General features: G+C 49.4%; 9 protein-coding genes across 9 annotated transcripts; 3 read left to right on the forward strand and 6 right to left on the reverse strand.

Moving 5' to 3' along the window:
• Positions 1 to 556: 556 nt before the first annotated feature.
• fluG (uncharacterized protein) lies at positions 557 to 3,239 on the reverse strand (the record flags this gene model as incomplete). The annotated part of the gene is made up of 3 exons (XM_057117867.1): positions 557 to 786; positions 840 to 2,088; positions 2,139 to 3,239. 3 exons carry the CDS (start codon positions 3,237 to 3,239, stop codon positions 557 to 559), a joined length of 2,580 nt encoding a protein of 859 aa, XP_056970902.1.
• Positions 3,240 to 3,642: 403 nt separating this feature from the next.
• N7484_007481 (NAD-dependent succinate-semialdehyde dehydrogenase) lies at positions 3,643 to 5,346 on the reverse strand (the record flags this gene model as incomplete). The annotated part of the gene is made up of 4 exons (XM_057117868.1): positions 3,643 to 3,779; positions 3,831 to 5,075; positions 5,125 to 5,212; positions 5,317 to 5,346. 4 exons carry the CDS (start codon positions 5,344 to 5,346, stop codon positions 3,643 to 3,645), a joined length of 1,500 nt encoding a protein of 499 aa, XP_056970903.1.
• Positions 5,347 to 5,811: 465 nt separating this feature from the next.
• Positions 5,812 to 7,260, reverse strand: N7484_007482 (uncharacterized protein; the record flags this gene model as incomplete). Its single annotated transcript, XM_057117869.1, has 5 exons — positions 5,812 to 6,376; positions 6,431 to 6,810; positions 6,869 to 6,979; positions 7,038 to 7,063; positions 7,137 to 7,260. The coding sequence occupies 5 exons, from the start codon at positions 7,258 to 7,260 to the stop codon at positions 5,812 to 5,814; spliced, it is 1,206 nt and encodes a 401-aa protein (XP_056970904.1).
• Positions 7,261 to 8,798: 1,538 nt separating this feature from the next.
• N7484_007483 (FAD-dependent oxidoreductase) lies at positions 8,799 to 10,843 on the forward strand (the record flags this gene model as incomplete). The annotated part of the gene is made up of 4 exons (XM_057117870.1): positions 8,799 to 9,208; positions 9,258 to 9,657; positions 9,704 to 9,884; positions 9,936 to 10,843. The coding sequence occupies 4 exons, from the start codon at positions 8,799 to 8,801 to the stop codon at positions 10,841 to 10,843; spliced, it is 1,899 nt and encodes a 632-aa protein (XP_056970905.1).
• A 639-nt stretch (positions 10,844 to 11,482) lies between these two features.
• N7484_007484 (uncharacterized protein) lies at positions 11,483 to 13,730 on the forward strand (the record flags this gene model as incomplete). Its single annotated transcript, XM_057117871.1, has 3 exons — positions 11,483 to 11,531; positions 11,601 to 12,073; positions 12,123 to 13,730. The coding sequence occupies 3 exons, from the start codon at positions 11,483 to 11,485 to the stop codon at positions 13,728 to 13,730; spliced, it is 2,130 nt and encodes a 709-aa protein (XP_056970906.1).
• A 603-nt stretch (positions 13,731 to 14,333) lies between these two features.
• Positions 14,334 to 15,035, forward strand: N7484_007485 (uncharacterized protein; the record flags this gene model as incomplete). The annotated part of the gene is made up of 1 exon (XM_057117872.1): positions 14,334 to 15,035. The coding sequence occupies one exon, from the start codon at positions 14,334 to 14,336 to the stop codon at positions 15,033 to 15,035; it is 702 nt and encodes a 233-aa protein (XP_056970907.1).
• A 1,002-nt stretch (positions 15,036 to 16,037) lies between these two features.
• Positions 16,038 to 17,536, reverse strand: N7484_007486 (CAZyme family GH18; the record flags this gene model as incomplete). The annotated part of the gene is made up of 4 exons (XM_057117873.1): positions 16,038 to 16,389; positions 16,459 to 17,062; positions 17,116 to 17,408; positions 17,460 to 17,536. 4 exons carry the CDS (start codon positions 17,534 to 17,536, stop codon positions 16,038 to 16,040), a joined length of 1,326 nt encoding a protein of 441 aa, XP_056970908.1.
• Positions 17,537 to 18,385: 849 nt separating this feature from the next.
• On the reverse strand, positions 18,386 to 19,936 carry pigc (phosphatidylinositol N-acetylglucosaminyltransferase; the record flags this gene model as incomplete). Its single annotated transcript, XM_057117874.1, has 2 exons — positions 18,386 to 19,536; positions 19,609 to 19,936. 2 exons carry the CDS (start codon positions 19,934 to 19,936, stop codon positions 18,386 to 18,388), a joined length of 1,479 nt encoding a protein of 492 aa, XP_056970909.1.
• Positions 19,937 to 20,245: 309 nt separating this feature from the next.
• On the reverse strand, positions 20,246 to 21,766 carry N7484_007488 (uncharacterized protein; the record flags this gene model as incomplete). The annotated part of the gene is made up of 1 exon (XM_057117875.1): positions 20,246 to 21,766. One exon carries the CDS (start codon positions 21,764 to 21,766, stop codon positions 20,246 to 20,248), a length of 1,521 nt encoding a protein of 506 aa, XP_056970910.1.
• Between the last annotated feature and the right edge of the window lie 464 nt (positions 21,767 to 22,230).

Genomic DNA, 22,230 nt, shown 5'->3' on the forward strand with positions numbered 1-22,230 from the left:
ATTTCAGACAAATACAAGCGGTGACACGACCTGCTCGCTTGAAGAAAATAGGGACGACTATAAATCCAGCTATCTCAAATAAGAGAATGATCGACCGGCAGTTCTCCATTAAAGCCGACAATTACACCGATGTGTTAGCAACAATGGTGGAAGAATGGAGCGATTGGGTGTGATTGCTGTTTATTCAAAGTCGGGAGTGGGCTGTTCTGCAAAATGTGGATCCTAAGGGGCAGCCACTACTTCAGCAACCTTGGAAGTAACAGAGTATATGAACGCAAGAATCGTACAATGCTACCATTTTTAAAGATTTTTCGGGAATTGCGAGCTTCTTTCGGTCAATTAGTCAGTGCTTACAGGAACACGCGATTCCATTAGAGGAAGCTCGCCGCACAGATGGATCCTGCAATCTAGATTAAGCCTAGCCGTCAGACGGTCGCTTGGCATCGCATAAGCACTAGGCACTTGCAAAGTCTGCTAGCGAGACCAAGATTTTATGAGTAGCGTTGAATTGAAACAGGACGGGATAGATTATTGGAGGCTGTCTTGGCTACTCCAATTAATATCTCTCAGCAATCCACAGCCGTCGCTTCGACTCCGACATGGCTGAAAGGCTAGCCGACTCCGCCCGCTTGACGAGCGTATAGTTCCGAACAAAGGCTGGACCAAGCAGATTTTGCATAGCCTTGTCATCCTCAAGTGCTACTAGACTTTCGTCCAAGGATTTCGGGATTTGAGTTGTGATTCCGAGCTCGGAGCGTTGGGAATCGGTCAAGGTGGACGCATCAACTAAAGATGAAGTCAGTTGAGTTACGATAGAGGTTAATGCTAGGGAAGCTTACCCCCGCACTGCTTTACAGTCAATGGTGTGTTTGCCTCCAGGCCCATATAGCCTCCAGCTAAGAGGGCGGCGACGGCGAAGTAGGGGTTTGCTAGGCCATCCATTGACTTGATTTCCCAGTGACCGGGACTGATCTTGCGGATTGGAGCCTCGCGGTTCTGGAAGCCCCAGGCGACCCATTCCGATCCTGACCAGATACCCGAGCGGACACGCTCGTAGCTTGCATCTTGCGAGAGGGTAAATGCGATGATTGAACGGAAATGATTGAGCATGCCAGCTAGGAATGTATCTTCCCTGGTCGGAGGGTTGATGGAGATATGTGTATGGGAGGCAGTGCCTGCTCCATCAGGGAAAGGACGAGGGTGGAGTGTTGCGCGCAGACCATGTCTATCTGCGACTGTCGTGATGACTTGGCGAGTGGCGATGAGGGCATCCACCGCAGCCAGGGGCCCCAATGGTGGTAAGATGAATTCAAATTGACCGGGCGAAGATTCGGCGTGGAATTGCTGCAGTTTGATTCCCATGGACACCAATGCCCGTGTTATTTCCTCGAGGATGGGTACCATTCGTCTTGTTTGTGTAGTCATCTGCGACCAAGAATGAATGGTTGTTGCGGGGTCGCAAGTTGTCGTCTCTTCCTGTGATTTGATGAAAACTACCTCGACCTCAAATCCACATAGGATGTCGATGTTGTGTCTCTTATGCAGCTTATCGACAATGTTGTGCAGTGTACCTCTTGGGCACCCTTCCAATCCTTCGCCGTCTTCTGATTTCCAAAATGACATAACAGTGGCACTGGGTGCAGCTGGTGCCACCATACTTCCATTCAAGTAAAGGCTGGCAAAGTCAGGCTGCATATAGAATTGCCCCGTAGTTAAGCCTTCGGGAATGACCACGTCATTTTGAAGCATGGTTAGCGCGGCTAACGCGATTCCGATTCGCCTTTTATTTCGTGCAATGAGAAGGAACTCTTGAAGTGGAAACATGCGCACTCGCACTGTTGCCGTGTAATCCACCCATTGCATCCAGATGTACTCGATTTGAGGGTTAGCCTGCAAGAATGCATCCAGGGGGTCGGATGCAATTGGAATTGTCTGGCGAAGTGGAGCCAATGACTGCTCGGTACCTTCATACTGAGGCTCCAAGCCTAATTTGTAGAGTCGATTTGAGTTGTGGAATAGAATGTCAGCTGCTGCTGCCTTGGCCTGTGAAACAATGTAGTCGCCGTGGTTGACGTATTCGACAAATATCTATTTTGAATTAGTATAGGATAAGATGGATCCCTTTGAGTATGTCTTACTTTTTCTAGCGCCTGTCGGAATTGCTTGTTGGCGAGCCAAAACGTTTCCGGGTGAAAATGACCATCCGTACTCCACAGCAGACGGTTGGTAGGTGTAACTTCCAAACTCTCCTGTAGAATCTTTTCCTGGGCTTGTCGACTGACCATTGGGAACACCTCTCCAAGATCTAGGTATACATTGGGATAAACAGATGCCAGATATCCAGCTTCGCGAGTATACGGGTATGCCGAGTGTAATAACACAATATCTGCATCGGGGTATTGCACGATTAACGGTTGAAGATAAGCAGGATTCGCTCGCAGAAGGCTGATATCGTTATCGCCTAGCCCGGTATGAAACTGAAGGGGCTTAACAATACCAGCCCTCTTCCTCCAAGTAATCAATTTTAGCGTCTGCTGAACCAGCCAGTCATTCAACGGCTTTTCCTCGATCCGGTAACCCGATTTCCTGGTACCCAGATCCAGGGTCCGGTGGAGCGAGGCTGTCAACAGATCCTCATCTGGGGTGTGGGGGTCGACATCTAGTCCCGTCCGGTAACAGACCACCGATTTGAACCCCACAACGGCGGGATCGTCCATTGCGTGCTCGAGCTTTTCAAGGAATTGCTGGCGGAATAGACCCCACACCGTCTGGCCTTCTTGTCGTTCCGTGCTCATCAGCTCCACAAGAAGCGAGGCTGCTATCGCCTCAATTCGGACAATGCGTTTTGTCGCAGAGACGGTGAATGAGTCGTGCCAGTCGTAAGACTCAACATCGTCGTCTGATAAGAGATCATCGAGAAGCAAAGCGTGTGTGCCTTCCAAGCTCCGTCTGATCAGACCTTCGTAATCCTGCTCTACCCATCGGCTGTGGGCAGCTAATACATCTGACCATTCTGCACAGGGACTTCCGTAGAGCTCAGCAAGCTGGTTGGTGGCCCGCAATAAAGGCAGGGTGAACCGAGCATTTTCCAAAGCGCGACCGTGGGCTTCGGATGTGATAGATTCTAACGGGTAGCTATCGTAGTCGATGGCCACGTCGCGACTCAGCAAATTGTGCGCATGATTGTCAATCAGCGGATGGTTTGCGATGAGATGGCGGAGGGAATGAAGGGCATTCATTGTGGTGATGAAGCGGGATGAAGAGATAAACCGGATCCAACTGGAGCACGAAAAGTAAGCTAGTCATTTTCTGCCACTGCTACACAATACCCCGTTAGGCAAGTGATTCTACTTCCACTTAAGTACTCAATACATTTGATCTGCTGCAAAAGTCACTGTGTAGAAAGTACCCGATACCTTCCTGTCCGTGCATCGTCAACCATACTCAACTTGGCCAACTACACGACTTGTAAATCCAATCGGTAATCCACCCGCACTTTAAATCCACTTCCCTAGTCCCGATAAGCTCCCACATGATTTTGCCCACAATCTTCACAGGGAAAGTTTTGTTCAATATTTCAATTTTGCGGAGCGAGCCGTGAAGAAAAATAGGTAATACTGGGTCCACCTATAAGATCTGCCCTTAATACTGCCCCTCGATCGTCAAGGTTCCCGTTTTCGTGATCAGGTACTCCTGCACCGCAACATCTTTTCCACTCTCCTTACCATAGCCCGATTCCTTCATGCCGCCAAACGGCGATTCAGCTGCTGATTGGTTACCTAGACTATCGGTCAGAACAGAAACGTCCACATCACATTTGAGTCACTCACCGGTATTCATTCCAATCATGCCCGCCTCGAGATTCTCCAGCAAACGCCACATGCGGTCGATGTTCTTCGTAAATGCATAGCTCGCCAATCCCATGCTAGTGGCATTCGCCATCTTTACCGCCTCGTCCTCGGTTTCGAACCGATAGAGCGCCGCAATAGGTGCAAATGATTCCTCATGCGAGATAAGCATGTCTTTCGTCATCCCAGAAAGGATGGTCGGCTCGAAGAAATATCCGGGCTGTGAGCTGTGAGGCTTTCCGCCAAGCAGAATCTTCGCGCCAAGGTTACGCGCATCCTCAACTTGCGCGATGGCCTTATCAATGCTGCGAGGTGTGGTCAACGGACCCATCGTGGTGTCCTTGGCAGATCCATGCCCCACGACCAGGGCAGCGGTCCGCTCCGTGAGAAGTGCAGCGAAGCGATCGTAAATCCCCGCTTGGACGTAGATGCGGTTAGCTGTGATACACGCTTGACCCGCATGGCGCCACTTGAGAGTCATAAGCTGCTCCAGCGCCTGGTCAAGGTTTGCATCGTCAAAAACGATAAAAGGACAGTTCCCGCCCAACTCGAGAGTCACTTTCTTAAGACCGTGGGCACAGTGCGATGCAACCAGTTTGCCAACGCGCGTCGAACCAGTGAAGGTCACCTTCTTGACGAGTGGGTGCTTACACAGGGCCTCACTCAGCGACGGCGTATTCTCCAGGTCGGTAGTGAGAACATTAAACACACCAGCTGGGATGCCCGCTCGCAGCGCCAACTCTGCCAGAACAAGTGCCGAGATGGGTGTCTCGGGGCTCGGTTTCACAACCATTGTACATCCAGCCGCCATCGCAGCCCCAACCTTACGTAGAACCATCGCGACCGGGAAATTCCAAGGAACAAGTGCAGCTGCCACGCCGATGGGCTGCTTCACAGTGAAAATACGGCGATTGGGCGCGGCGGCCAATGATACAGTACCGTGAACGCGCTCTGCCTCGCCGGCAAACCACCATAGGAAACCAAGTGAGTAATCGAGTTCTCCATATGCCTCTGCCAACGGCTTGCCTGTTTCGTGGGTCACGATCTGGGCAAGATCATCTCTGGCCTGCGTAGTGAGATCGTGCCACTTCAGCAACCACTTGGCCCGCTGTCGGGGGTTTACTTTGCGGAAAGACTCGAATGCAGAGTGTGCTGCTTCGACAGCTGCTGGAACATCCTCGGATGTGTTTGCCGGGCAGCTTGCCCACGCCTTGTCGGTCCCGGGGTCTAGTGGGGTTAGTCTTGCTTGTATTATGTTGGAGCTTGTAGACTGTACCGAGAACTTCGAATCGCTTGCCGCTCTTTGATCCAACCCACTTGTCACCGATGAAGGAATCGAACTTCAGAAGCGTAGGGTCAGCTAGCTAGATGTGCGTTAGTTTGTTTGATGGAAGTTCTGTAGCTTTCGGACATCTTGCCGATGCCCGGTTGCTCCTAGGGTCGAGACGCTCGATTGGAGATAGCTTACCTTGAATGGGAGCTCATACTTCGTACTCATGGTGTGCAAAAATTTACTATACAAGATTGAATAACAAAGAAACTGAAAATTGTACAAGAAGATAGGAAAGGTCGGCCTTTCAATGCTAATAAAGTGGGGAAGCTTCAACCCCTCATCGCTTTGCGGCACATGCGGAACTCTCGGCGACTTGCAATACGACAGAGATAGGCTATATGGAGCTCTTCTCCAATTCTAGGCTTCTCCAACTTTCAACAATTTTGAACTTAGTTTCTAATGTTAAAAGATACCGATACTGACATTTTGATGCTTCTCGCTATGTACCGCCAGAGGGCCAATGCATAGCCGGCAGTCAAAATATACCATCCCATGTGCCGTATCTTAACGACTTCAATGGCCTGCACAAACCTCTGGAGAAACCTTCAAAATAACATCAAAGATGACTAAATGAAATCTATATTCTATGGTACTGTACATGTTCTTGGAATAACCCCTTCAAGGTAGGAACTAAACCAGACTATCCGCACTAACACCAGGGCCCTTCTCATCCCTTGACTTCCCATCCTCACTGCCATTAGTATACTGCACCGAAACGCCCGTTGTCTTAAGAATTCCAGCCGGCCCCTCAAGCTCCAAACTCCCACTAGAAATAGAAGGACTATCCCCACCACGTCTATACTTCCGCATATCGAACGAACCCTTATCAGCGCCAACAACATCCACCCGATTTCCCCTCGACGGATCTGCCATCTCGTAGTCCCCATCACCATCAGCACCCGAGTGCAGCTGACTCGACTTCCTACTATTGTGGAAGAAACGTGATTTCCGGATTCCCCGCGAGCCACTTGTCTCGCCATAGCTCGATTTTCCGTTCCGGGATGTACCGAGGAGATGGGGGAGATATTTGCTAGAAATTGCTTTCATCGAGGGTCCGCAGGCTGTGATCACGGCCACGTTAACCTCGACAGCGGAGCTGCAGAAGCCTATAGAGAAAGTTGGGTCTTCGACTGGTCCGGTTGGGAAGAAGGCTTTTGCGAGGATTATTATGCGCCAGACGCCGATTGCCGTTGCACTGTTGGATGGGTTAGCGGTGTTTTGATGTTTGTGGGGTATGTGGAGTACGTACACTCCGCCGAGGCATAGAATGAAGCATACGGCGATCTTTCGCCGGAGGGGCATTTGGAGATGCCAGGTGATTATGATCGGGATTGAGATCACCATTAGGTCCGTGAAGAGGTTGAGTGCTGCGGTTGATACGTAGAAAGCGCCTTGGTCGATGCATTTTCCGCCTTTGATTGTCATGTCCCAGTTGTAAGCTATCGGGTGGCATTGAAAGATGTCGACAAGGAGAACGGCGATGAAGAGCGCTGTGATTACAGCCAAGGATGCCCAGATGAGGATGTTGACGACACGGGAGCGTGATTCGAGTCGGCGGAGGAACATCAGGATTGAGACCTTAATAAGCGTCAAGCATGGGTTGTACAGGATTTGATTCGCATAGTTCCACTATTGAGAAATCAATCAGCTCAAGTTTGGAGTTGTCCAAAGGGGCTGTTTTACTCACAATTAAACCTTGCTTGACATCATAGTCCTTGGGGATATCCCACACGTGGATTCCAACATAATTAGTCTTGATATAGTACCACGAGGTAACTGACTGCGATATGGCCAGAATCTAATCAAGTGTATTAGTATCAAATGGAAGACAAAGACGAAGATACCAAACAACATACATATCCTGCAACAATGAGGTAATCGTCTGTAAAGCGAAAGACGTTAATGAAAATCTCAGTAGATCATGTCGATCAACGGGCCGCAGAGTCAAGACACACCACTTGTCAGGGCAGATCTCGATAAAGACCGAGCCCAAAGCCGTAAAAGAACAGCAATACCGCCCAGGATCGGGAATGCGACCACGATCCCCAGCGCAGTCTTCTGATGATGATCGTCAACCATTGTCATGCATGGTAAAAGTAGAAAGGGTCTAGGCCGAAGAGAAGAACTCTTATAAAACCCAGCACCGGAGTCCGTCACAATGTTTTAAGGTAAATCACCAGGAACAGGCAGATCAGCCCCAGTACAAGGCTACAAATTTGCGGGTTCCTGGATGGGATCGAACTTCTGGCCCAATAGGCTTTAAGACCAGGGTCTCTTCCAAAGAATTTTCCACGGCTTGAGATGGTTTGGTGACCAATTATGAATTTTGGGCAAGGATCTTCTTCCCCACCGAATGAGATATTGGATGGGAAAAGGATTCGGCTTCTTTGTTCTATCTGATCAATCAGAATGTGATATTTTGAGGCCGACTCTACGAACATGCCCACCAAATTGCGCCCGCGTGGGCAAGTCAATATTTCTCTTTTGCTACCGTTGAGTCAAATGCTCCCAGGAATGTGAGCCCCTTCTTCGGGGTTCAACTCCGTAACGAATTTCGGATATAGTGGAAGCCATAGCCGTGCGTTACATTCGAGACATTGCCCAGCTTCTCCATCCCTTGGTAGACAAGACCCACACTTTGGATTAACTTTGTTCCTTCATGAACCTTGGGGGACATAATTTCCACCAAATAGATGCGAATACCGGGTCCTTTAAACTTCCAAAGGGTTTACTGGCTCCACGCATGCATTTGAATCGGATAGGAATCTCGGATGCTGGCCGCGATTGCGTCCTGAAGGTTTGGTTCCGTTAGGCTTTAGCCACAGCCGCACCACAACCGCTTTTGCGGGGGATTTCCAAAGACCCTTGGATCGAGTTGGAGATTTGAAGGACTACCAAATTTTACCCTTATGATGCAATTTTTTCTTCCTCCCCTTCTTTGTTTGAGTGGAGGTCATCCACTTGAAATCGGAGTGGGTCGGGGATCAGTGGAGTTTCGAGATGGACTGTGATCTGGTGGGACCGGAAGTATATTTTTCAGCATGCTTTGCTAGAGAGTTTATGATCCCAGTAGAAGTGGAAGTTTAGGAGAAAAGACGCGCGTTTGAATCTTATTGTTCCTTCGGCTTTCATGCTACAGGGGTCAACAAGCAGGTACCGGTGAATTCGAAAACACAATCACAGGATCTAGCGTGGGGGCCGGATCAACCGGGAAATGATTGGAGGCGTGATCCCGAACCCCAGGAACGATGGTTGCACATAAAGTGGAACTAAACGGTAAAGAGTATAGCAGCACAACTAGTGCATCCTAGGGACCGAAATGCGATATATTCCTGGTCGGTAGAACACGGGATTTCATCTGTCGAGAAGAAATCGCAACAGTGGACCATTGAGAGGACTCAAGGGGGCCATTCGGCCATTGCATGAAGTGACTTGTGGGTCGACCGCATCACAGTGGCAAGCCCTATCCTCTCGGGTAAGACTGGAGATTGACTTGCCAACCTCGTGGTCGTGAGCTTGGCTTCCTCGATTTCTTAAAAGGCCCCTGGTCTCGTTTTCAGGTAATCTTCTCGCCGATCGTGCCATCTCGATCCCGTCACACCTGTACACTTTCCGTGATGGCACCCTGTTCGTTGTTTGCCGGCTTGCTCGGAGCTCTGCTCTTGGCTACCCCTGGGGATGCGTCTGCTGGGACAAAAGTTTCCAGTGCTTCTGACGCTGGTGTACCACTGTTCAAGAGCGAGACGGTGCAGTTAACAGAGAAGTCACTCAGTCCTAATCAGACTGCTCTGTTTGGATTTGGTAAAAATGCTTCGCGCCCTTCTACTCCTCACAAAGGACAGTGCAGGCTGTTACCGGGAGATAAATCCTGGCCTTCAAACTCTGTGTGGGGGCAATTCGATGACCTTTTGGGTGGTGCCCTCATCAAGACTGTACCCCTGGCAGCGGCATGCTATCCCTCGTGGCCGGAGTATGACGTGGATAAGTGCAAAAATGTCACCGCTGACTGGACGGTCTCATACATGCAGTATGTATTATGTTGCTATCAATAATTGCACTTGGCTAACGTCTAACAGTGCGGCTGATCCCGCCTCTATCATGTGGCCTTTGTTCGAGGGTAGATCCTGCTTGCCTACTGGGAGTAATATCTCATCCTCCTGCACGATTGGCGGATACAGCAGCTATGCTGTGAATGTGAGCAATGTGGCCCAGGTGCAACTTGCGGTGAACTTTGCTCGCAACGCAAATCTGAGACTTGTCGTCAAGAACACTGGCCACGACTTCAACGGCAAGTCGACTGGTGCTGGTGGTCTTGGAGTCTGGACACATAACCTGAAAGACCTTGAGTACATTAAGAACTACAATGGCTCAAGCTATCAAGGTCCTGCCGTCAAGATGGGCGCCGGTGTCCAGGCCTTTGAGGTCTATGAAATGGGTGAAAAGCTTGGCTTCACTGCGGTCGGTGGAGAGGGCAAGGTATGTTGGCAAAGCCTTGATAATGAACTTATTCTAATATTTTCAGACTGTTGGAGTTGCTGGTGGATATGTCCTTGGTGGCGGTCACTCTCCCATGTCCAGTATGTACGGCCTGGCCGCTGATCAGGTCTTGGCCCTCGAGGTTGTCCTAGCGAACGGAAGATTCGTTACGGTGACCGAGGAGACCGACCCTGACCTATTTTGGGCCATCCGTGGTGGCGGTGGTGGTAGGTGGTCTTCTGACATACTCTTTGGAATATGCAACTAATGTTATCCAGGAACCTATGGCGTTGTCACTTCGGTTATCTCGCGCGTGCACCCAAAGGTCGGCGTCACAGTCTCAACCTTCAGCTTCGCCACCAGCTCCACTGTCTCAGTAGACAAATTCTGGGCCGGAGTCCGCGCATACTTCCAAAAATTCCCCGCCCACGCCGATGCCGGCACCTACGCCTACTTCTGGGTCATGAACACAGGCACAAACTCCTTTGAGTTCCTAATGAACCCTTTCTTCGCCGTGAACCACACCCTGGACGAGTTCAACGCCTTAGTCAAGCCATGGTTCGACGACCTGAAGGCCCTCGGTATCCCCTTCACTCCAAACTCCACCTACTACGACTCCTTCTACCCCGGTTGGGATGCTGGGTTCCCTCTCGAAACGATCGGAAGCGTGTCCATGATGACAGGAAGCCGTCTATTCCCCCGCGAGAACTGGCAAAGTTCCACCAAGTTCAACGCTACTATGGCCGCGATTCGATCTACCGTTAGCGCTGGATACCCGCTGCTCGCGTTTAATATGAAAGCTGAGCTTCCCGCGGGCTACCCCGATGATTCTTCGAATCCGGCTTTCCGTCACACTCTCATGCATGCTATTACCTCTACCAGCTGGGATGCCAATGCCACCAACGCGCAGATCAATGCTACCATGAACAAGCTTACCTACAATGCTTTGGGGAAGTGGCGGGCTACTTGTCCTGAGTCTGGTGCCTATATGTCCGAGTCGGATATTTTGGAGCCCAATTTCCAGCAGGCATTCTATGGTACCAACTATGAGCGTTTGTACAAGTTGAAGCAGCGGTATGATCCGACTTTCTTGTTCTATGCTCCTACTGGTGTGGGTAGTGAGCACTGGGAGGTAAAGAGTTTGGACGGTCTTCCCGATCAGAATGGACGTCTTTGCCGTGTTTGAGGTTGCCGAAGCATTGAAATGCGTGTTGATCATTTCGTTCTGGATATATGTCAGCGTAACTGTTTATAGACATCTATACTACTGAATCTCATCATTCCTTATCACTAAATATCTCAGCTTCTAGATAAGATTAATCCTTGTCCAGATTACGATTACCAGCTATAAGCCAAACGCCAACATTGAGTGCTGACGCGGTGCCTGCGTTTACTGCAGAAAAGACCGGAAACATGACCAATCGCGAGAACCATTGCATCTTATTAATTTCCTTACCTCCGCATTATCGTGTGTTCATAAATGAATGAACCTCTATATCAAACGGTCTCATCAGAAAATCCCCGAAGAATCACCTAAACCCTCGCTTACCACCCGGATAATTAATTCCAACCTGGTTGGCCGATACCCGAGCTATCGACGCAATTCTATGCAACCACCTGTCGATCACCACTTCCCCCTCTCCAAAGGTCACACCGGAAGGTCTCCTTCACGGAATGTGACTCTATATAATGGATTGCCATGTTACATGGATGAGCTTCTCCGCATTTTAATTTGCCGAAGATGTTGCCTTTGTTCCAAGATAAATACTCTGGTTGAGGGAGCTCAATTGCGTGCGGGGAATCTGTTATCTGCGACCGAGACACTATGAAACTGGCTCGGCTTTTGTGCACACTTAGTGCTTTGACGGGTGGAGGTATGTTTTATTGTTCTTATCTTAGAACTCCGAATTGAGTTGAGTTGAATTGAATTGACTGGTCTTTAGCTCTGGCTCGCCTCGTTACTGTGCCTACTGTGCCGTTTACAGAGACAGGCGGTAGCTATAAGCTCTCGGAGATCACCAAGATTGTTGTTGATTCTCGGTATAGCGAGTCCGTTGATCACAATGGTCAGACTTTGATACCACCGACTCTGCAGGAGTTCGCTGAGACATTTCAGGGGGACCTTAAAGAGGTTCTGGGATTGAATGTCCAGCTCACCAAGGGCACGGAACGGACAAAAAACACTATCTTCGTGACCATTGGGAATGATACGGGTTTCATGAATGCTGCTGGTATATTTACCTCAGAGGCATATGAATTAAAAGTTGATGATAGTGGGGTCGTCGTCACTGGAGCCAGTCCCTTGGGCGCGTGGTGGGCCACCCGGTCGATCATCCAAATTGCTTCTACTGGGAACTCTGCCCTTCCTAAAGGTTCCGGCGTGGATGCTCCGGGATGGGGAACTCGAGGAGTCATGGTAAGTGTTTTTCTCATACCATTGTGTCACTGCTAATGCTAGTTCCTAGCTCGACGCTGGCCGACACTTCTACCCCGCGGATTTTCTGATTGAGATGTGCTCGTACCTGTCCTTCTTCAAGCAAAACACGTTCCACGTTCACCTCAGTGACAACCTCTACAACAATGTTGACCTATACTCCCGAGAAAGGAGTCTGGATCTCTATGCTGCCTTCCGACTGTGGTCTGACGATGAGTCCGTTGCGGGATTGAACCGCCGGGCTAACGAGTCATATACCCGTGCGCAATTCGATAATATTCAGACGCAATGCGCAAAGCGCGGAGTCACAATCATCCCCGAGATCGAGGCTCCCGGCCACGCACTTGTGATCGTACAGTGGAAGCCAGAGCTGGGTCTAGATGATCTGAGCATGCTCAACATCAGCCACCCGGATACCATCCCTACCATGAAGACCATTTGGAAGACCTTCTTGCCATGGTTCCACAGCAAGATTGTTCACATTGGCGCGGACGAGTACGATAGCAGTCTGATCAGTGATTATACGAGCTTTGTGAACCAAATGAACACGTTCATTCAAGAAGAGACATCTGGAACCAAGTCTATGCGCATCTGGGGCACTTTCACTCCGAAGGAGGGTGCCAATGTCTCCAAGTCTGTCTCGTACCAGCACTGGGATGTCAGTGCGGACCAACCGTACTATGATTATATCGAGAATGGATATAATGTCCTCAACTCCGATGACTACATGTACCTTGTGGGTGGTTGGAGTGGCTCATTCGCGCAGAAGCTTAGTCTGGACAAAATATTCAACGGTCCATACGACGCGCCTTATTCACCGGTGGTGTTCGACAGCTCCAATCAGACCGATAATCCTTCCCGCAATAATCCTCGTGTTCTGGGCGAGGTCGCAGCATTGTGGAATGACTATGGGCCAAACTCGACCACCGTCTTGCAGGCGTACTTTTCCTGGCGCGATGCTCTTCCCGCTCTCGCCGATAAACAGTGGGGTGGCGACATCACACAAGGCGAGTACAATACCGTCTTTGATTCTCTCCACGCTGCCGTGCCGGATCAGAACCTCGATCGTGCGATCCGCAGCACCTCCGATACCATCCTCCATTATACATTTGACGAATCCAACTCAAAATCACTCACCGACCAGTCTGGCAATAGATACCACGGCACAGTCCACGGTTGCAAGATAGCCGATAAAACTCTGCACCTAGCCGATGGGTGCTATATCGAAACACCTCTAGGCAGCAAGGGACGCGACTACACACTCTCGTTCCGAATCAAACCCACCTCCCAAACACCGGGTACACTGTTCGCTGGACCCGACTCCACATTCGTCAATGGCAATGGCACCATAACGAACGCAACTCTCATCAGCGGTGGAAATCCCTACTCATTGAACTATACTCTTCCTCTCAACGCGTGGACAGAAGTTAGCTTAATTGGAAAGGGCAACTCTACCCTCCTTTCCGTCTCAGGCAAGGGTACCAAATCCACAACAATGGAGTTCTTGACTAAAATCGGCGTCAATGGGGAATCATTTGTGTGGGCGCCTATAGCAGTGGAGGCACCGCTGACGCGTATAGGCGAAGGGTTTACAGGGTTGATGCAGAATATTGTGTTGAAAGGTAGTGCGCCGACTTAAGCATGGAATTCTGCTGCCTTAATAATGACGCGGCAGTCATGTTTATGTCAAGGAATCACCTTCTATATGTCTATAGCCAAGCTCTATCATAGCCGATGAAATAAAATAAATCAATGCTTATTTATACCTTATCGAGTTACATGCCAAGAATTGTCTTCATGCACTACATGTGGTTTATACCCTCGTGGCCACGGGTGCACCACCTCCGCATTCCGTGCCAACATAGGAGTCCAGCCCGGGAACCAACAAGGACGCAAATAACCCTGAAACCCTGACGATCACATAAAAAGCTACGGATAAATTGGAGACGCTGAGGAAAAACCAAATCCAAAACTCTTTACCGCAGCAACTTCGCAAAGGAAGTTGATCCGACCCTGCCAAGCCTTCCGGTTCCGTCCTATCGACGCTCCCGGTCGCGATCCACCAATCAAAGGCCCACCTGGTCCACATGCCACGGCTGGTGGTCTCGAGTAGCTGCGAAATGGACCGAGCTTTGAGGGCCTGTCACTTTATAACCTTGCTTTCGGCCCTTCCACGATCGCCTCATGCCATTCTTCACGAATTACTGACCTTTGGGGGAATTGCACCCCCAACGCCACTACCATGAAGTTGTCCGCTGTATACGTGGTGTTGGGTGCTTCTGCTTCGCTCGGACTGGCGTTGCCTATTCAAAAAAGCATTGCGGCTGCGGTGGACACGGCTATTTCTGAGACGCGGGGTTTCTTTCACTCGCCGCAGACCGTTGTCGCGGTAGATCATAGGGATTCGATTCCCTCGAAGCCACCGACCTTCAAACAATATACTGATCGCCTTCGGCAAGAGGAGCTGGGCTTCATTCGATCCCATGAGAAGGAATTCAATCTGCCCAGCGGTCTTAAGCCTACACCGTCACAGTCTGGACCATTTTCCACATATGATCACCCGAAGAGTGCATCGCCGTACGGCATCTTCTTGGGGAATCGGCGTCCTTCCAAACATGATCAACCACATCAATGCAATCACACACAATCAGCACATACGGTGACTTATCTCAAGCCCCTCGATCTACTGGATATCATGGAAAACTATGGTCCGGTCTGCGTGGCGTTGGTGATCTTTGTTCTCGTGCCAATCGCATACTTCGTTCTTGAGTTGTTGGAGATCACGCTTCAATACTTTGTTCGAGAACGATTTCCGCAGCGGGGTCAAGATCGGTTGCAATTGTTAGGTCCGGAGAGGCAGCTTCGTGCTGTTAATGCTTTGCAGCGGGAGAAGATGGTTGAGAAGGAGAAACGCTGGTGGCAGGCTCGGCGGGCGAGATATTGATGGTTGATGTTTTTGTACTTGGTTTGGTTTGTTTGTTTTATGATCTTTTCCACATGATACCCATCTCTAATGTTTCTATTCGTTCCAAAATCTTCAAGTTTTCATTGTGTTTGCTCTTTTCATGCTAGTCAGGAACTCGTGTCTATCCAGGATTCCAGGTGAACTGGCCATGCCTTTGTTTGCTGCATTCTACCCGAAACCTCATATAGTAGAAAGGCAAGATACCTGGTGGTTACAGGTGAAAATACTTAGCCATTCCATATTCATTAAGATCCTCTATCTTCCTGTTCCGCCAACTACTCCAACTTTCATGGAAGGATATTGGGAATTAAGCTCTCATGTTCCATGACTTGTGAAAAGTTTCATTCGATTAACTAGGTCCTCAAGCTACAACCTTACATATGCATATGGGAGCCCTACTTTTTACCGCAAATTGGCAATGACATTCCTCTGGAGTAAGACAATCTTCATTTCCGACGGGATATTCTGAAAATGACTCCTTCGGTAATTTCATTCCTCATCCCCCTTCCCTAATCATCCTTTCTTCTTCATCCTTTCTTCTTCATCCTTTCTTCTTCATCCTGCTGTCCATTTTGACCTGGATGTTCGCTCTTTGTTTCTGTTCTGTGATCCCCTCCTCTTCGTTCCTCTTAAACCTTCAAGGCGCTATTGCAGGGACTTGAACGGTTCGGAAGGATAAAAGTGATGAGGAAAACAATAGCAGACTTTTGAATTGGTTCAATTCAGAAGAATGATGGAATTTGCAACTCTAGGGTTCAGTTCACTTGTATTGTAGAACAGTGGTAAGGTAGAACTAAAATCAAATGACTGGGCCTGTGACTTGTCCAAGCTAAAGGGTTTTACACAAGAGAGAATAAGATAGAATTAAGTAACCAATTAAGAAATTATTTTGAAGAACCAGAATGGACACCCTCAACAGGACTCCGAACAACCACCTCACACAACCTCAACGCCAAACATCATAGCCACAAAGTAATAGACTTAGTTCTGCTCAGCATCATCCTGGTTGTCGGTAGACTGCGTAGCAGCCTCGATACCATGCTGCATAGCATTAACATGCTCAAACTTGTAGGTATCTTCACCCAAACTCCAAGCCATGACACCACCAAGGTTCTTAGCGTTAACAATATCACTGAACTTGCGGGCAATGAGGTCGGGAGTATCCCAAGTCCAGAAAAGGTTGACCTCGCTATCCCAGTAGTACTGGCCACCGAGCTTGTCATCGGTCTTTCCGTCCTTCTGGGCGCGGCGCCAGGAGTCCGTGATGGAGATGCCCTTGCAAGTACCGTAGTCCGAGAGGCAGCCAGCTTGGCAGAAAGTATCGTCGGTACCACTAGGAAGATGTCAGCGATCTGGTATATTGAGGATTGATAGAGGCCCGAGCTGAGCTTGGAGTTCTTACCAGTTTCCGTAAGCGCTGCAGCAGGATCCCTCAGGGCACTTAGTCCTCTCATCGAATCCACACTTGCCGTTAGTGGAGGTGGTAAGATTCTTGGGAGCGGGGGAATCATTGCTAGCCTCGAAGGTGACGGCGCCAGACTTTCCATTGTCAGTTCCGTCGTCATTCTCGAGCTTGACAACGGCACATCCGAGCGGGTTGGTATCACAGTCCGAGTCGGGATCGGTAGTAAACCACTTAGCGTAGTAAGCAAAACCAAGGTTGATCTTCTCTGCATCAAGCCCCATGTCCATGTACTCGTTGATGACGTCCAGGGAACCTTGAACACTGGTCTGGTGGGAAGTGACATTGTCACGACGGTTCATGAGATCGTAGCTCATGACGTTGACCATATCGACGGACTTCCAGATCTTAGGCCCGGTCTCCTTGGTGAAAGCGATCATGTCTTGCTTGCGTCCTGGGACGGCGATGGAAAGGGTCTTGTTGCCAATTGCTTTGCGGACTTCAGCAAGGAACTCGTGGTAGGTCTCGATTTCGGAGACTTTGTCCTCGTTGGGGACTTGTTTGTAGGTTTGACCGTTGCCACCGGGGTATTCCCAGTCGATGTCTGTTTATGTGAGTATATCTCTGGGTGTTCAATTATCCAGGAGTATTGCTTACCAACACCGTCGAATCCATTGGCATCTAGCATCGCTGCAACATTCTTTGCATAGCGCTCACGCGTGGTGGCATCCTTTGCTCCATCTGAGAAACCAGCCTCATCACCCCATCCGCCAATAGCAATCATCAGCTTGGTGTCATCGCTGAATCGCTCGCGGAAGCTATCCGGGGACTCGAAGGGGGTGAATGATGGAGGGGAGTCGGAGTTGAACATCTTCGATGGGGCAAAGCCCATGATAGCATGGTCAATATATGCTGTTTCGTTTTTACCCGGGAGATTTGCGACATGATATCTGAATGGATTGTTAGATAAGGTTGCGAGTATGTTTCCAGTTACAACCTACTCGTCAATGTACATAGCAAACCGCATAGCGGCAGCACCATGAGCGGCCAAGAGGCCGAGAGCGAGAGTCTTCATCATAGCTGATCACACGACCGTCGTAGAAAGTAAATAAGAGGAAGAAATATGAAATAAAAGAATGAAAGACCCTACAAGACAAACCCAGTTGTCAATGCAAGACGGCCACTCCAAATATATGAGAGAGCACAGAAGGATGAAAAATAAAGAAGCAGCAGCAATCGACCGCGGAGATAAAGCACTTCAAACAGAATTGATCAAAACACGCGCACGTCGATCATGCCAGATGGGGAGCTCCGTAGCTCATGACTGAGTACAGAGCATGTAGATGGGTCCAAGTGTGGAGCATGTATACCATCCCTGCAACAGAGTGGGGGCCATCTCTTGATACTTTGCTCGATGAAGAACGCCACTGCCGGAGGGAAAGAATTGGAATGTCGGGCTAATTGCTTCGCAAATCATTGGCAGTTGGAAGTTTTTAGTCTTTTACTCTCCGCCTTATGAGGTCGATTCGATCTCAGAAAGCGTAAAATAATGGTGAGATTGAACTGCGGTAATGGTTACCGGCGCTTGGATACTGTTTGCCCGCATACCAACCCTGTTGCACATTCATATCCCTCCCGCACACATTCCTTTGACATCATGGAATATTAGTTTTTTGGAACTGATCGAACAGCCCAGTGGTCTGGTGAGCGGTATATTAATGGCCCGATCTATTTTCGTATCGCTAAGGTTCTGCCATGGAATGGTTGTGTGGCAGATGGGGGATATTGACCCGAGGTGCAATTATTGAAGCCAGAGACAATACTTTGTCTAACGCAGTAATCTAGGGGTATAGGGAGGAAATCCAAAACGCCGCATCTATGTGACAATAATGGGTAATGAAAAAGAAAAGTAAAAGCTGGAAAGTTTTCAATTCCAGTGTCTTCGAATGATTGGCCGTGCTGGGTCCCATGGACCAATGACCACATTTTTGTACTTCTGAAGACCGATGAGCCACCAACTACAGCCACCCATGACAAGTGCTGTGAGGATGCCACCGAGGACGGACCCAATGATGGCTGATGCCCATCCACCGCTCAGGGTCATGCCGACAGCGCCTCCAGCAATGATGACCAGGGCGAGCGTCAGCATCGCGTGACCAGTCCAGGACTTCTGTCTGAGTTGGCGACGAAAGATAGGAAACAGCCCGAATACTTCCATGGAAAAAAGCATCAGACTGAACACATGCGTGGTGGACGGCAGGCGAGAGGCAAGCACAGTAGATGCCATCACAGCTGCGTTGGTGGACAAGGAAGCAGGAAACTTGGTTGTGGCGCCTGCGCCCTCGCCGCTTCCATAGTCGAAAGAGAAAATATTCATGATTAAAAGCCAGCAGCTCATGGCCCATATGGAGTCACTTGCGGTTGATTTGGTAAGGGATTTCAAAATGGGACTCAGTCCCAGCAGCGAAAAATAAATTAGAAAGGCGGATTTGACCGTAGAAAGGCGTTGTTGGTTGCGCGAGGAGAATAATGAAGGTCGGTCCATATCCGGGTCATCTGCATTGCGCATGGCAGATGTAGATCCAGAATCACGCCGTGATGCAGATGCTGCATCCGAGCTGCCATTGGTATCATTATTTCGATTTGGCGAGTTCTCCTTTGACTCATTCCCAGACATTGTCAACCCAAGCCCATGGATGGCGCTGGTCTTCGGGTCACTGGGATGCGAATCATGGGCAGCTGGGTTGACAGCACTTATTCCAGAACTTGAGCTAGATTCATCATCCCCAAGGTTTGCATTGGCCACTTGAGAAAGCTCCGTCTGCTCCGTCCAAATCCAATTATCCCAGAGAATCCAACCCATGGCCGTCCCGACGCTACCCCAGCAAACAATTGAAACGGGGCTCACGCGGTCCTGAACAATTCCAACGAAGCAGCAAACGAAGATGACAACCGAGCAAACATGCTGAACAATGACTGTCGAGTCGGAAACTAGCGGCCAGAAATCATAAGGCCGTACTCGGGGATTGCGTTGAAGATGATCTAAGAACGTCTCCGTATCGGTGTAGTTGTCCGGATCTACCAACAATCCCGTCAGTATATCACACACACAGAATCAATATAGCCGTGCGCCATCTCGGGACAATGTACAAGACTGTTTCACCCAAAGCAACTTCTTCCAAGCTCCTTTTCTCCTCCGCCGTCCACCCGTACTACCCAATTTCCGCGGATCCTTCCGCCCAGAATCCAACACCCCACGCGGGGGTCGCAATGTGCCATCACTACTTATAGGGAGAGTCTCATTGTAGCTCCCGGGCGCAGAGCGAGCTTTGGAGTGTGATGGTGCAAAGTATGCATCTTCTGGTGCCAGACGACTGGGATCAGGGATTCGGTCCTGCTCGAAAGGGTTGCCGCGGTTCGGGTGGGTGTCGACGGGGATGGGAGGAGGGATCGAGAGCGATGAGGGTGGAGGAGTCATCGAGGTGGTATGACTAGGATCGGGGCATGGTGCAGAACGAGCGACTTGAGGGTTTAAGCTGATGACCTTGGAGAACGCGCAATCCCACGTGTTGCTCGAGAGTCACGTGTGAAGCGGCCGGATCCCCGATTTCCTTCCTCATCTCCGTGTTTAAACTTACTGATCAACTTGCTATGGAAAGTTCACACTGGTCAGGGTGGGAATATTCTGAGGGAATAGATGAAATTTTTTTTTCAATTCACATTTTTAACTGGACTAGAAAAAGGCAAAAAGATTCAGTAAGGTCATACACTTCATCGCTTGGTCTCATCACTGTGAGGCCAGCTTCAAAGGGACAGCAGGCTTCATCTCAACAACACAGACTTCATCTTTGTATAGAGAAAGTCTCTTGATATCATCACAAAGAATATCAAACTCATCTGCACATCCTTCTCCAATGTATCGAAGCTCCTCCTGTCCAGGAACTTTGCATAAAAGTGCCAACTTGCGCGATATCTCCACATCCTGGTAAAACTCGCGGGCTTTCTTGAAGATATCGGTGCTATCAATCCGGTCGTTGAAAGAGAAAATGCGAACATTGGGTGAAGTATCAGAAAGTAGTTTGAAACGGATTGACGTAATTGGAGAGAGATTTTGGCGGACACGAGAAGGGGCAACAACGCCCTCTTCAACCCACACATGCTGAACACTTTGCTTCTCAGAGTACTGTGTAAGCATATTGTCGGGGTCTGAATGGTGAAAGGTTGCAGGATGGCGAGGGGTGGTTCTTGCTGGGGTAATTGGACTTGAGCCTTTCTCAATCTTCATCGACCTCGGCCTCTTGTCAAACCATCCGGAATTAAAAGGAATTTCCGTTCCTTCTGGTGCCCAAACCCAAATGGCACAGTTGTCATTCTCATATCCTTTTGTCAGACCAAGCCAGGCAACGACATAATGGCCCTGAAAGCCAGTGCCTCTCATGTTTGTGGGACGGCAATGCGTAGCGCAATCCACAAAGACTTCTGGCGCATTGTCTGAATGTAGGATCATAAGGTTGTAAGTGCGGTATTTTGGGCGGGTGACTGTGATTTTGAAGATGGAAACCTCGTGTTCGTCAGCTTCTTGGTCGAAGACTCTGAAATTCTCCCATTTCTGAGTTCCCTCGGTTCGCCCTTTCCAATGACAAGGAGGCGCTTCAAGGGGATTCTCCTCATGCCATTCGTCAAGTACCTGGAGAAGATGGGCTGGGAAACAGTTGGCAGGTCCTCGGTACTTGTTAATCTTCCAACGGCCAGCCGAACGTATTGGGGAGAATGTCAAACTCGGCGGAGATTGAGAAGCCATGCTGGGCTGCTCTCTAATCTCAAAGAGTCCAGTACTCTCGGAGGGTTCGTAACTGACTCGAGGGGCATGTGGGTCCAGAAAGTGTTGCGGTGTAGTCACAAGTTGAGTAGAAGGAGGGCTCACACCATCGTGCTTGATAGCATCATCGATCTCGGTGAGGGCATCAGAGTCATGCGTCAAGGCTCGAGCGGAATGTTTTTGCTTCAACTCATCTTGCGCCAACATGGGTATATCATGAAACACATCCCTCATTGTCACGTCGGCTGTTCGCTTGGGTTTCAGAGCTGGCAAGGGGAGGGAACATGCTGTCTCGGCGGCCAAAGCCTCTTCGTCGAGTTCCGATAAAGGAGAACCGCTGTCCGATGAAAATTTCGTGGCCGACTGGCTCTCGGTATCGCTCTGGCGTCGATTCACTGGATAAATGATAGGACGAAGTTTTGCACGGCCATCATCTTTAGTTTCAAGAGCTAGCCAAAGATCTGGCAGGTGATGTTGTGAGTCTGCCATCCTGCCCAAAACCGAAGTAGCCCGCTTGACCAGACTGTGATGTGTAAAGTGAAGAATCCGTAGGTGGTTTTGAAAAAGGGCGTTGCAGTAGGCAAAGATTGACGGGGAACGAAAGAGTGCAAAGGGTGGTGGTTTGTGAGTGAGGAAGGATACGTGAACAAAATGCCGAAAAGGCAGATATTCAAGTGTTACAGTTAATGGGAAAGGAGAATGACCCCGGACTTGTAGCAAAGTTGGTAGATTTTCCTAAATTGTAATTGTTACAATGCTGAAAGTGCATGTCGTCATTCTACCTGGCAGACAATTCTTCTAATATGTCTATTGAGGAAGATGCGGGTATATGGGCGTCTTAGCCATGGAGAAGTGGCGAGCACCAAGTGCACAGAGAACTGCAGTATCCAGGCTCTCGCTCGCACTCTCCAAGCAAATCTTGGAGGGTGAAAGATTGACGAATCGGACGTTCA

This window comes from Penicillium longicatenatum (genome assembly GCF_028827895.1).
Source record: "Penicillium longicatenatum strain IBT 33135 chromosome Unknown contig_4_segment0_segment0, whole genome shotgun sequence".
NCBI classification, from domain to species: domain Eukaryota; kingdom Fungi; phylum Ascomycota; class Eurotiomycetes; order Eurotiales; family Aspergillaceae; genus Penicillium; species Penicillium longicatenatum.